Genomic DNA, 14,855 nt, shown 5'->3' with positions numbered 1-14,855 from the left:
AGTGCATAAAATGTGGTGAGTAGTTGACTAAAAGAGAGAGAAAGACAATAGTTGAACGGATTTTAACAAATACATTTCTTCAAAAATGAAGGAGAAGCAAGAGAGAGGTAGAGAGAGAGCTTTGTAACTTTTTCTCTCTTTCATGTTCACTTATTAGCTAGCAAATGCAGCTAGCTAGTTTAGCCTACTCAAACAACTGGCTCAAACAGAGGGATGCTATGTTAGCTAGCTGGCTATGACTATCCAACACAACACTGGAACTCTTCCAAGTCAAGGTAAGCTTTTGGTTTTACAAATGTATTGCCACCAGGGACCTCCGGTGTAACTGCTAAACTGCTTACACTAACATTACTGCATGATTGTAGCGGGTTTACTAACTCATTAGTTCTATTAGCTATGTTGACTATGACATTACTCTAGCTAATATGGTGACAACGATGTTGTCTGTGTGTAGCGGTTATTATATGATTTGGCTAGGAAAGGGTTTTTCGCCTGGTCACATACAGCTGATGTGTTGTGCATTGAAGTCAACAAGCGAATGGAAAAGGTGAGAGGAGGAGAGCCCATAGAGGCGAGAATGAATACAACGTGGCTGCTATGAAAGTGAACTGTGTTTACGTGTGATCAGGGGTGTATTCATTCCGCCGATTCTGTTGAAAAACGTTTCTCAAACGGAACAAAATGTGGATAAACATACCTGAATTTGTCCAATAGAAATTCTCGTTTGCAACTGTTGGACTAATAATTCCAAAATCTTTATTTTTGTGCACTTTGCGGTCTTGTTGAGGGTGTGTTCGTAAATTCACTTTGGAGTGCCAGAGGACGCTCAGAGTGCAGTCTGGGCGTTCATAAATTCAGAGCATTGTCAAGATTGACCATTCATAAATTCAGAGCGTTTCGCTCTCGGAGCATACACTGGACGCTCTGGCGGAGGAGTAGGGTTGATCGAAGCGTTCTGACCTTACAACGGCAGCCAAGCACCCAAGCTAACTGTCTAAAGTTGGCTAGCTTGCTAGCTACTTCCAGACACAAACGAGAGAACACCTCACTCTGACCATTTTACTCGCCCTGGCATTAGCGTTATCTAGACCGTTGGTGACTGTAACTGTGCTGCTGGCAACAATTTAATTACGTTTTTTGTCGACGTTTACTGAAACCTGTCATATTCAACTGGTATTGCGCGTTCGTAAATTCATTAATTATTCTGCGCTCTGGCACACTCTGACGAGAGCGCTCAGAAATCGGAGTATATAGCCAGAGTTAATTTACGAACGCACTCCTTTGTTGTAGCGCTATCAAGCGCTAAGAGCGAGGCCGGAAGTAGTTCGATGACGCGCCATGTGGTTGTCAAGGAGGGCGTGACGTTATTATGGGATGGTAGGGGTGAAATGGCGCTAGGCGCGGTATTTTGAACAATCGTCTACGTTTCTGTGCGTTTTACCAAGATGTTGCTCCGCCTGTACGGAACGGCGAAGGAGTGTGTGCGTTAACACGTTTTGAGTCAAGTATTGCACGGAGGGGAAAAACAAGCCACGTAAGAATCTATTCGCTGTGTGAAAGGGGAAAGATAATGTTAGCCAAAATGCTAATGAGTTAGCTGCTGGCTAGCTAACAGCTGATTATGTCCATTTGGACAGTTAGCAGACAGCTAGCTGCATATGAAGATGGCTTATTCTAACAGCTAACTTAGCTTAGCATAGGACTCCTGTTGTAGGAGCGATAGGAAGTTGGAAAACATGCATAGGCACATTATAACACCTTTATTTGCCTTTCGTTCAGATAAAGGTGACTATCAACGTTGCATAGCTAACGTTAGATTGCATAACTATTTTGCTGATCTTTGAGAATGACAGTGATTATTCAGCCTGTAACTTTATGTGATTTAATGGAAATGACATCAAATTCATTGTAAATGCAGCCCGCTAGCTTGTTTCCAGCACCCTGACGGATGGAGAGTAATTTTCTAATTTCGCTCGCCCAATTTGCCGTTAGGGCTTGTCGTTGTTTAACTTGCAGGGTTTTTTTTTGCCACTGCAGTAATCCTGTCTATTCCATTTTGGCTAGCCTGAAAATACCCTCCTAGTCTAGTCTGTGTCTACTGTCTGCTTTGTGAAATGGCTTGAAAGCAGCTGGGGCTTTGACTGTCAAATGGTTTGATGCTCGCCTCTGGGGCTTGGTTCCTCTGAAGGTTTCTTTCTTCCCAAGGGAGGTCATATCCCCCTTTTTTATCTAGGTTTCTGGGGTTTTGTTCTGTGACAAATTACTGTAAAAAGCGCAGTTCTAATGACATTTGATTATTTTACATTTGAATCTACTTTCCAAAAAACACAAAATAACAGTTCACCACAGTTGATTACCAATGGACAATAATTTAGATGTATTATTCGTGTCGTTATTCACTGTATAGTTCTACACAGAGTACCATGTAAATATTTACAAGATCATATGGTTTGTAACAATATGTGACAACGCGGATTACTCTTGTAATATTACTGTGTTGCACTACCTGGTAATAATCTATTGTAAACTGTGCCCCCATTACTTCATTGGTAAACAAGATCCATGGCATGGGCGTTCATCTCTATTGCTCTTTCTTCCTCTCATATCTTTAGTTAACTGATGACGAGGTGAAAATGGCGGATCTTTCGAAATCCAACCCCGGCCTGAAAATAGAAACGTAGCTAGCTGGTAAGCTAGCTGTTCGTTTTCATAGTACTGCTCCTGTCACCAATTGATGATTTTGACAGGCTGCTTAGTTGAGAAAACAGGAATCAGGCTCAGATCATATCCTTTAGAAAATTGAGAAGATGAACATCGATACCCCGTAGTTTATCGACTTGTAGTGGGCCATCTGTCTTATTTGGAGTACGGCGGAGGTAGGACAAAGATTGTTATTTTCTTGGATGTCCGAAGCGGCCTAGCCAAGGTAGCTACGTTAGCTAGCTAGCTAACTAGCTATCCACACAATCGATTACATGTTAGTTAGCTAGCTAGCTAAACTCTATTAACTTATACCGTTCGAAATCAGGTGGACTTTGTTGCAAAGTAAGCGTTTAATGTAGTATTGCAATCAAAGAGTTAGGGTCATAATGTCGTTACATAAACAAATATTTGTTATTGTTCTTGGTGGTTGGCTAAACTACCGCATTTAGCTATCTAACGTTAGTGTTACTACCACTGCAGATCCATTGCAACATTTCTAATGCTATTTAAACAGATAATTTATGAATGTATTCTGTAACGTCAGATACACGATGTTGCATTGCCTATGTGTGTAACAACTTGTTCATTTCTTATGAATTCATCGCTGTCTTTGAAACTATTTGGTGGATTTGCTCTTGAGTCTTGAATCTTAATATATTTACTGATGTCACACACTGCATGTTTTGAGCTGTATATGACAATGACATCCTTAAAATCAATGGGTTTGCACCTTCCCGTGTCTTTGCAGTAGTGTGTGTGTGTGTGTGTGTGTGTGTGTGTGTGTGTGCAACATCCACATCGTTCTATGCAAACATCAACACATGTTCATATGCAGGAATTGGGAAAAGGTCATTCAGTTTAAGGCATCCCACTAGGCATCTCACTTTTATTTATTGATAGAAAATAATTTTGTAATTGTTCTTGGTTGCCTATCAATTGCTTATTGGCACCAAGCAGGATCTAAAAAACCTCTGGTTGGAAATGCATGTTTAGGCTATATCCCAAAAGTTGCAGCAGCAAATGTTTTGGACTATCTATTTCCGTCAGTTTGACACGAAACGAAAGTACCAGAAAAGGTGTTTTACAGGTCTAATAGCTTGGTGGAGCCATTGGACTGACATTCTGACGTTCCCTGTTTTGTCTTCTGCAGTGACTGAGTTGAGCTGAGTGTAAACCTGCAGACATGGACGTGGTGTCGCCAGAGCTGAACATCCTCCTCCCTGACGAGATAATGGACACAGAGGCCATCGTCATGGACGACGACCCTCCCTCAGAGTCCCCTGCAGCCTCTGGCCAATCACAGCCCAGCGACAATGCACCAATCCCCATGGAAACAGATGTGCCCGCCGTCCCAGAGATCGTTAGCCTGTGTTCGAATGCCCCTCCGACCCAGCGGACCCAGGCCCTGACCACCTCCATCACCACAGACTCCACCCTCTGTAGCACCACCTCCGCCACCCAGCTCCTCCTCACCCCCTCCATACCTTCATCCTCCCCCCTCACCCTCCGACCCACCACAGCCTCCACCCTCACCTCCACCACCCCCAAAACCACCAGCAGCCCGGCCGGGGTCAGTCTCACCTCGGGGGGCTTACAGAAGCTCTCAGCTCCCTTCATCCTCTCAGCCAACCACCAGATCGTCCTCAATAAGGTGGCCTCATCCCCGGGAGCAGACACCACCAGGTACCCAGGCATCACCACCACAACTACCACCACCACTCCAGGGGGCCAGAAGTTCATGGTGACGGCCATAGGCAAGTCAGGCCAGTCTATTGTGCTCCAGCTGCCCCACACGGGCTCCAAGCCTGGCTCAGGGCAGGGGGAGGCCAAGGCCCACCCGCAGCATTTCAAGGTGGTGACGATAGCGGGGAGGACAGACCTGAAGCCGGTCATGGTGGGGCAGGCGGTCAGCTCGGCCAGTCAGGTGTCCACCCTGCAGGCCCAGCAGCTGAAGACTGTTCAGGTGAGACCTGATTTGTTTACTTGTTTGTTAACCTGTTTGTCTGTGCTCAGCTGTGTACACGTTTTGTAGTGACAAGATTAATTTAGCCATGGGTTACCTTTGGTGGAGGAGTTTTGCTGGTGATTAGGTAGGCTTTATGTGTAGGTCTCTTCTTTGCTGTAGTTTACAGTAAAGGTAAATAAATGTATTTGCCAACAGATTGCAAAGAAAACGCAGGTGTCGTCAGCTGGGCCAATCAAGTTCATCATCACTAAAGCTGTCAACAACAAAGGTCTGACCGCCCAGACATCAGTATCCAATGTCATTACAGGTAATCACCCTCACGTGTTTCTCATATTGACCCCTTCATAGAAAGAATGCTTGCTTTGTAATGTGCCACACACTCATGGACAGCTGTGTAATCATTGAACGTACAGCCTGAGTTAAAACTGTTATAACTGCTTTGAGCCATAGAAATGTATGTAGACTTTGATCCCTGCCCCTGGTTCTGACCTCATCATTGTGATTCTGTGCCCTCCCCCAACCCCACCTCCCAGGTCGAGTCCTGTCCACGAGCAGCCCAGTGACTCCCCCGCGGACCATCACCCTCTCTGAGACCCTCAGCACCAGCAGCAAGATTGCCATTTCCCCGCTCAAGTCACCTAGCAAGGTCAGACATGCTGCCACTTAATCCCTCTGCAGTTTTCCCCATTTTGCGTTTTGGATTTCATGACTAAACATATCATTCTGTTTTCTCTTTGTGTAACAGTTGACAGTGGTGTCGGTGGCCTCCCAGGTCCCCAACTCCCCTCAGAAGTCAGTGTCTCTGCCGCTCAACATGGCCCACCTTGGACATCAGATACTAGTACAACAGTCTACAGCCACCTCCCCAGCCAAGGTAGTCTCCAGCCATTCTACTGCATAGGTACAACTAACCTCTATAACAGTGTTTCTCTGGGTCTCTGGGACCCCAGCCTCAGGACTGCAATTTTTTTGTTCTATTCAAGCACTGGATCACCTGATTTCAACTAGCCAACTAATCACCAAAAAGTAGCCTTCCGGAACAGCTCATAGGAGCATGAGCCTAGTGTCCTGTCCAGTACACCCCCTGGACAGGACACTAGTCTATCGCAGGGCCATCTCCTTAATGTTGAGTGCCATTGCGTCCTATTTTAACTTTGGTATGACTTGGCCGGGGATCGTACTCCTAACCTTCCAATCTCACGGCGGACACTCTAACCACAAGCCCACCAAGTTTATCACCAAGACCTTGATCATTTGAATCAGGCATGCTACTGCTGATGATCTTGACCATTCTTCTCCTCTCTCCTCACAGCCAATGAAGCCGGTGCAGACTGTGACGGTGGGCGGCCCCCAGTTTAAGACCATCTTCCCCCACTCCACCTCGTCCAACGTGCAGCAGATCCAGGTGCCAGGCAGCCGCTTCCACTACGTCAGGCTGGTCACTGCCACCACGGGCAGCAGCACGGGACAGGCTGGCAGCCACAGCACCATCTCATCCATGACAGGTAGGAGACAGACTCCCGACTCACCATCCATAGCACTTTGTGACATCTGCTGATGTAAACTTTATAAATACATTTGATTGATTGGTTGACCATCCATAGAGACTGGTAGGGGAAGTCTTTTAGGTCCAAACAGTGCCATAATATACAGGAGCATTTACCACTGTGTGCTGGTGTTTCATATGAACTCTGTTCCTTCCACAGCCAAGCCCATGGTGGTCAACACAGCCCAAGTCAGGATGTCTGTCCCCTTCATCCCAGCACAGACCATGAAGCAGGTGACACACAAACACACGTTACATACAGATTGAATTGCTCCCCTACACAGTCATTCACTCGGCCACAACAGCTACATACATGCACTATCAATTAATATAGTGTAATTCTAACTAAACTTCATTACTGTCCCCCTCTCTCAGGTGGTGCCCAAGCCCCTGACATCGTCGGGCCAGGTGCTGACAACCCAGACACAGCAGAGGTTGATCATGCCCGCCACGCCCCTGCCCCAGATCCAGCCGAACCTCACCAACCTACCTCCGGGCACCGTGCTAGCGCCTGGGTCTGGGAACATGGGCTACGCTGTGCTGCCCGCACATTATGTCACACAGGTACAAGGCTGGGATGTGTGTTGGATGTATTTTAAAAGTGTGTGTGGCCGTGTTCTCACGTCTCTCTCGCTCTCGTCCAGCTCCAACAGTCTGCGTATGTGACTTTGGCCAGCAGCTCTGGGTTCTCCACCCCTACAGGCATCCAGACTCAGGCCAGACTGCCTCTCAACGGGTAAGCACACCATCACACAGTGGAAATCTCCAGCTGGATATGATCTGTGCTTTGATGGGAAAGAAGTCCTTGTCAGTAAAAATACGGTTTGCGATCAAGCACCTTGTTTTGAGGTTTGAAATGCTAGATTTATTTATTTACAGAGCTCCAAAAGTATTTTTTTGTTTTGGCTCTGTACTCCAGCACTTTGGATTTGAAATGACACAATGACTATGAGGTTAAAGTGCACTGTCAGCTTTAATTTGAGGGTATTTTCATCCAAATTGGGTGAACCGTTTAGAAATTACAGCACTTTGTACATAGTCCCCTCATTTTGGGGACCAAAAGTATTGGGACAAATTCACTTATATGCGCATTAAAGTAGTAAAACATTTAGTATTTGTGGTCCCATATTCATAGCACACAATGACTACATCAAGCTTGTGACTCTACAAATCTGTTAGATGCATTTGCTGTTTGTTTGGGTTATGTTTCAGATTATTTTGTGCCCTAAAGAAATTAATGGTAAATAATGTGTTGTACAATTTTGGATTCACTTTTATTGTAAGTAAGATAAAAATGTTTCTAAACACTTGTACATTAATGTGGATGCTACCATGATTACGGATAATTCTGAATGAATCGTGAATAATGATGAATGAGAAAGACGCACAAATATAAGGTTAGCATTTTTGGGGTGGTGTATGATATTTGTGTGTGTAACTTTGTCACTCATCATTATTCACAATTCATTCAGGATTATCTGTAATCATGGTAGCATCCACATTAATGTACAAGTGTTTAGAAACATATTCTATTCTTATTTACAATTTAGTAATTGTATCATTTCAAATCCAAAGTGCTGGTGTACAGAACCAAAACCAAAAAATGTGTCACTGTCCCAATACTTGTGGAGCTCACTGTATTTCATGTTTTTGTGTCACACACCGGATAGATGCAGTGAAATGTGTTGTTTTACAGGGTCAGCCATAGTAGTACGCCGCCCCTGGAGCAAATTGGGGTTAAGTGCCTTGCTCAAGGGAACATCCACAGATTTTTATGACGACGTTGTTATAAACTCAATGCGCTGACTAATCATAAGCGTATTCCTTCCTCCCACAGCTTATCAACATCAGACGCTGCCTCCAGACCACGGAAGTCCTGCAACTGCAACAAGTCTCAGTGTCTCAAACTGTAATGTACTATAATAACTTACAGGGAACTCAACCCACTCAACTGTTCATGTGTAACAGAATTCCTGCTTTAAAAAAAAGAAAAGTCCTGTATTTAGAGTGTAGATGTCATTGAGATGGGCCTAACCTCTAGCTGTCCATGTTGTGTCTGAATGGGGTCTTGCTCTCTCTGCAGGTACTGTGACTGCTTTGCCAACGGGGAGTTCTGTCAGAGCTGTAATTGTACCAACTGCTTCAACAACCTGGAACACGAGACCGAGCGAGCTAAAGCCATCAAGGTGAGGAACAGGCCACCACTGCAAGACAAATCAGATTTGACTCAACTCTATTTGTCACACCTTACTTGGTTTTTGTGTGGAGAAAAACGTTGTGTGACTAATGTACTCCTTGATTAGTGTTATCATTTGGTCTTGTGTGAAAAGTAACCACCCCGTTATATCTGACTACTTGTGTAAAGAGTTGTTTTTAAAAGGGGTGTATTATTTCCCCAGGCGTGTCTGGACCGTAACCCGGAGGCGTTCAAGCCGAAGATCGGTAAAGGTAAAGAGGGCGAGTCGGATCGCAGACACAGCAAAGGCTGCAACTGTAAACGCTCAGGCTGCCTGAAGAACTACTGCGAGTGTTACGAGGTGGGCCTCCCTCTCTCTCTCTCACCAACACACCTGTCCTTCTACGGGTGGCTGTTAGTTGTATTCCGTACTGTTCTAGTCCATCTTACTTTCACTTTTCCAATCTTTTGATATCAGTGTAGATGAAAGGTAGGAAACGATGTGAAGACTAGGGTTGTGGCGGTCATGACATTTTGTCAGCCTTTAACTGTCATGTAAATAACTGCCGGTCTCACAGTAATTGACCGTTAATTAACATAAACACGTTTAGCATCTCCGGGCTTCCACGCATAGCCTACAAGCCACTGACGTGGACCTTTGGAACATCTACATTTTAAAAAGTTGAATAAATCCATTTAATATAGCCTACACCATCACAAGAAATCCATTATTTATTTTAGGCCGGTCTAAAGAAACATTATGATATGAAGAAAAGGTAGCCTATTTTAGAAGAACAGAATAGTATATTCTGAGTCGTCCTTATGTTAGGCCCTGATCTGGCTATGCCATATGGCAGTTGGCTACACTAGTTCATTTAGCAGATAAGATTGGCTTATAATTCCCGTGGCATTATTTTATGGTAAGAAGAATACAGTTGAACATAGCTGAATAAAATTTGAAATGATATTTTTCCAGAACGATTTCAGAGGTTGTTCACACATGCTGCTATTCTGTGTTGAGGGGTTAACAAAGTGATCATTTGGCCTTCCGAGTGGCGCAGCGGTCTACAGGGTGCTTGAGGCGTCACTACAGGGTTCAATCCCAGGGTGTGTCACAGCCGGCCGTGACCGGGACACCCATGACCCCTCAGCTTGCAGGCACCCTGCCCGCCACAAGGAGTCGCTGGAGTGCGATGGGACAAAGAAATCCGCACAGATGGCCCAGCGTCGTGCAGGTTAGGGGAGGGTTTGGCCGGCCGGGATTTCCTTGTCCCAACGCACTCTAGCGACTCCTTGTGGCGGGCCGGGCGCCTGCAAGCTGATTTTGGTCGCCAGCTGGGTGGTGTTTCCTCCGACACATTGGTGCGGCTTGCTTCCGGGTTAAGCGAGCGGTGTGTCCAGAAGCAGTGCGGCTTGGCAGGGTCGTGTTTCGGAGGATAACTCCCCTGTAACTGCCAATTGGATATCACAAAATTGGGGAGAAAGAGGTAAAAGTATTTTTTAAATAGTTATTTATGCAACTTTAGTTGTGATACAAACCTTACTTACGCTATATGTTTTGATTTCTAAGGCTGCATGATGCGACTGCAATAATGTTATTTATTTATTTTTCGCATGAAAGGCATGCGCTCTGCTCTGTTTCTTGCGCAGGCTGCACACACTTCATCACTCTCAATTTAATCTGTTCTTTATCCGTAATCCGTAGCCTGCGAATGGAGGTTTGATGCGGTTACGTTTTTAATATACCAGGTGGTTGTAAAGCGGATTAATGTGCTTAATTTTAGGAATAAATATAGCAGCACGAGAAAGCTGGGATCCTTTTTTTAATAGTGTCCAGTCAAAACTCTGTTTTCACACACGATTGCGCAATGACTGGGCTTATAAGATAACGTTTCACTAGGCTATGGGCTCTCCAACCCTGTTTCAGAGGTCCTGCGCAACAGGTGATCCTATTCTGCTCAAACTCTGAATTCCAGGGCTCATAAAGTGTTTGATTTGAATTTTTTATTTTTATTTTTTACCCCTTTTTCTCCCCAATTTCGTGGTATCCAATTGGTAGTTACAGTCTTGTCCCATCGCTGCAACTCACGTATGGACACGGGAGAGGCGAAGATCGAGAGCTGTGTGTCCTCTGAAACACAACCCAACCTAGCCGCACTGCTTCTTGACACAATGCCCGCTTAACCCGGAAGCCAGCCGCACCAATGTGTCGGAGGAAACACCGTACACCTGGCGACCGTGTCAGCGTGTTCTGCGCCCGGCCCGCCACCGGAGTCGCTAGTGCGCGATGGGAAGAGAACATCCCTGACGGCCAAAACCTCCCCAAACCTGGACGACGCTGGGCCATTTGTGCACCACCCCATGGGTCTCCCGGTCGCGGCCGGCTGCAACAGAGCCTGGACTCTAACCAGGATCTCTAGTGCCTTAGACGACTGCGCCACTCGGGAGGCCCCGATTTTATTAATTTTTCGATAGCATTTGCATTGATGTCAGAATGATTAGAGGGACAATAGAGTGCTGAGTACCTGGCCGTTAGCAAGTTTTAGTAGGCTACTAATGACCATCATCGGCATCAGAGTGCAGCTTGGAGAAGCCTAGTTATCGTGACTCAACGATCCCATGGAATTTGACTGCGGTCATGACTTGTGACTGGCGGTAATACGGTCACCGTAACAGCCCTAGTGAAGACATTACTTGTCCACAAAGGGTTGGTGTGGGTGCTGGCTTTTGTTCCAGCCAAGCAGTAAAAAAAAGCCATAACATATTTTTACATTTTAGTCATTTAGCAGATGCTCTTATCCAGAGCGACTTACAGTTAGTGAGTGCATACATTTTCATACTGGCCCCCCGTGGGAAACGAACCCACAACCCTGGCGTTGCAAGCGCCATGCTCTACCAACTGAGCTACAGGGGAGCACTAACACCTAATTGAACTCATCGTTTTCGGGGCTAAGATTCCCCACCCCTGGTTTACCTAATTGAGACTCAGCCTTACTGTTTCTTCCCCTACCCACTCTCTCTCTGCTAGGCCAAGATCATGTGCTCGTCTAACTGTAAGTGTGTTGGCTGTAAGAACTTTGAGGAGAGCCCTGAGAGGAAGACTCTGATGCACCTGGCTGATGCAGCTGAGGTCAGAGTTCAACAACAGACGGCAGCCAAGACCAAGCTGTCGTCACAGATCTCAGACCTGCTCACAAGGACCACCCCCGCCATCACCAGCGGAGGGGGGAGGTAAGACTCCCTCTAGACTCACTCTCTCCAGCCTCACCCCCCTTTCTTGATTCACCCTCTCTCTTCTCACTAGGGTTGCAAAGGAAGGGTATATTACTGGAAACGTTCTACATTTACCAGTAAACTACCAGAATTTTGGTATCTTTCAAGGATTTTATGTAATCTATCGAAATACATCTAGTGGCCCTTTTGGGTACTTCAGATTATCACAGTCTGTAATAATCTCTGGCCTTCTGTGTAGTTGTATCACATGTAAAATATATGAAATAATTAAATAAGATGATTACATATATACATTTAGGGTTTCAGCATGAAATATCCTTTATATACATTTTACTATGTCAATGTGCATTTATTGTCAATATTTTGGCGTCAAACTAGTGGCAGTTGTGAAAAAGTCCATCGTTGGCAGAGTTGCAGGGTTAATTGAAGATAATGGCATTGTTGATTAAATGCTTTTTTGATTAATTAGGCTATTTCTCTAGGCTATTTACCATTAGCTTTGCAACCCTACTTCTCACCCCCTCTCCTCCACCCATCCTCTTTAGATGTATTATCTGTAGCCTCACCCCCTCTCCTCCACCCATCCTCTTTAGATGTATTCTCTGTAGCCTCACCCCCTCTCGCCTCCCCCTCTTCAGCCTATCCTGCTTTGTACTCCCCCTCTATCCTGTGTATCTTGTGGTAGTACAGTGGCTAATCTCATCCTCTCTCCACCAGGATGCCCTTTACGTTTGTGACGAAGAAGGTGGCAGAGGCGACGTGTGAATGTCTGCTGGAGCAGGCTGAGCAGGCAGAGCTGATCCAGCAGCCCCAGGCCACCGCAGAGAGGATGATCCTGGAAGAGTTTGGACGCTGCCTCATGAGGATCATTAGCTCAGCGGGCAAGACGGACTGTCCCTCCATCAACTGCTAGGGCAGGTCCATGGGCTCGCTGTCTGCATGTCTCTCACCCAGCCCAGTGAAAACTAGTGCTGGGAGACTAGAAGGAAATGGTGGCCTCCTCTCTCCCCCAGCTTCAGAGCTAAACATTGGGAGTGGTAGTGGTCCTTGGTTTCTCTGCCTCCCGGGCTAGCTAACCGCCCAGTCTCAGAGATGAACAGTGGGTCTGTGTGATGAGGGGAGTCGGCCCTGGGCGCCGTCTCTCTCGCCCACCCTCTGGGCAAAGCATTGGGAGAGGAGTGGACTGTCTGTCTGCTCCACTAACTGCTAGCCATGCCCATGTGCGCTCTCGCTCCCATCCCGATAGCGCTAGCATTGGATAGGGTGGAGAGTGGTGCACAGTCCCGTCAATTGTTAGCTAGCTAGACCCAGCCAGCAAGCACCAGGAGGCAAGGACATCCCTGTGCACTGCTCACCGCTTACCCACCCTCATAGATCTAGTGTTGGGAGGACATGAATTGCTCTGGAGCTGGTGCTACTTCTTCTTTACAGTTAGTGGGAATAGCCTTGGCATAGCCTTGGCTGAAGGAAGGGGCTCACCCCATGCCCCCCTGCCTCCCTGAAAAAATAAGGATTGTGGGAGAGACTCACCAGAGAAAGAGGTGCAAGGGGGAGCAAACAAAAGTTTGTTTGTGTTTTGGGAAGGGGGGGTTGTTTTAGACTTGCCATGTACACTTTTTGATACTAGGAATTTTTACCGTTTTTTCCCCCTTCTATTTTCTTATCACCTCATTTCTTTTTCTCCATCTTATTATGGCTCGTTTGCATATGTCCCTCTCTTTCGCCCTCTCCCTCTGTTTTAATCATTTCTGATGATTCTGGATGCAGACAGGGAAAGAAGTCACATTCTGGCTGTGTATTCTTTAGGTAGTAACCCAGGTTCTAATCATGATGCCGATCTCCCTACAGTAGCTAGCTTATACTGTAACCCACAATATGCTCACGTTACCCACTATTTATTTTCCTCAACCTCCGTTTCAACTTGTGCTCAGAGCTTAGCAAAATATCTAGGAACAACTAACAAATTCCCACTTTAATTTAATCACGGATTAGGATTCCATTTGCCATTTTAAACGACTAAATAGTATCTATTTGGATTGACTTTCACCAATCTTTTGGTATGGTGGGTTTTGTTCAATGGGGGTGTTTTGGGGTAGCGTAGTCCTGTTTCTGACACATTCAGAAAGGGTAAGGTTTCACGATATCAAATCCAAGTTATTCGCTCTACTAAAGTACTTATGGCTTATAGTACTCTAAATTAATTGGCAAGGTATGAAAGTTGTCTACTTTTATTAGGGAAAGATGAATATTGGAATCTAGGTGCCCCTATTTTTTTATTTATTTGTGAATATCAAGTTGCCTCTTTCCAGAAGCATGGAGAACAGCGATAGCGCACACACACACACACGTTGGATCACCGTCAAGAACCAGGGGCAGATTGTTCGATTGGATAATGAGTCTAGTCATAGTATCACTGTATGTCCGAAGCACTGCAATTATTTTAGCATTGCAGAGTGCCTTTACGCTACAGTGAGCTGATGCTTGGGCTTGGTAGCTTTGTGTTTTACTAAGTCATCATGGATTACCAGGCAACACATGATTTTGCCTCTGTGTGTCGCACTGTAATGCTACCCATCAAGTGTGTGTGTTTAATGGCATCTGGGTAGTGTTTGAATAAAGAAAGTGATGTTTTTAAGACCCTTTGGGTCAGTTATTTCCCCCTCACAAAGCCAATCCCTTTCTATATTTTTGTATGTGTGTTGAGTGTATTTGTGTGTGTGTGTGTGTTTTTAAAACACTGATATTAGTTGTTGTAGCCTTATTTCCCCCAGGATACTTTTGCCTTACGTTCCCCACTCTGCTCAGGGCATTGAAGGACTTTTACTACGTTGTCTGTCTATTGCTCTTTTCCGCAATGTTATTGAAGACACACACTCACATTAAAAAAACTTCCAAGCAGGCGTTTGTTTACAAATGACCCTTGTCCAAAAGGAGGGCCTTTGTATGCGTCATGTTTTTCACTACTAAGAGTTTGAGTATGACCATGTTATACACCATCACACATCCTTTTCAAAGTTGTAATCATCCCTATGCACTGAAAACGTTGTTTATTGTATGGATGACCTTGCTGGATGCTGAAGTATTGCAAAATTGCTGTACAGCAGCATCAACAATTGGTCTGTGTGTTTGAATGACATGATGCATCCCTAATAGCTTTATTCATGCTAGAAAATAAACATTTCTCTGCGGCCTGTTCAGGAGGGTGCAATGTTACAGAACGTTCAGATAAA

The 14,855-nt window shown here is 45.4% G+C and overlaps 1 protein-coding gene across 1 annotated transcript; it reads left to right on the top strand.

The window, feature by feature from the left end:
• Nucleotides 1-1,352: 1,352 nt before the first annotated feature.
• Nucleotides 1,353-14,261, top strand: LOC311127844 (protein lin-54 homolog). Its single transcript, XM_084159731.1, has 14 exons — nucleotides 1,353-1,534; nucleotides 3,854-4,666; nucleotides 4,865-4,976; nucleotides 5,203-5,315; nucleotides 5,415-5,543; nucleotides 5,982-6,174; nucleotides 6,376-6,449; nucleotides 6,591-6,779; nucleotides 6,860-6,951; nucleotides 8,053-8,124; nucleotides 8,299-8,401; nucleotides 8,615-8,752; nucleotides 11,420-11,622; nucleotides 12,343-14,261. The coding sequence occupies exons 2-14, from the start codon at nucleotides 3,887-3,889 to the stop codon at nucleotides 12,536-12,538; spliced, it is 2,394 nt and encodes a 797-aa protein (XP_084015857.1). The 5' UTR covers nucleotides 1,353-1,534; nucleotides 3,854-3,886; the 3' UTR covers nucleotides 12,539-14,261.
• Nucleotides 14,262-14,855: the final 594 nt, after the last annotated feature.

The sequence above is a fragment of the Coregonus lavaretus genome, assembly GCF_964263955.1.
Source record: "Coregonus lavaretus genome assembly, chromosome: 4".
NCBI classification, from domain to species: Eukaryota; Metazoa; Chordata; class Actinopteri; order Salmoniformes; family Salmonidae; genus Coregonus; species Coregonus lavaretus.
This window is presented reverse-complemented; position numbering and strand designations above follow the sequence as displayed.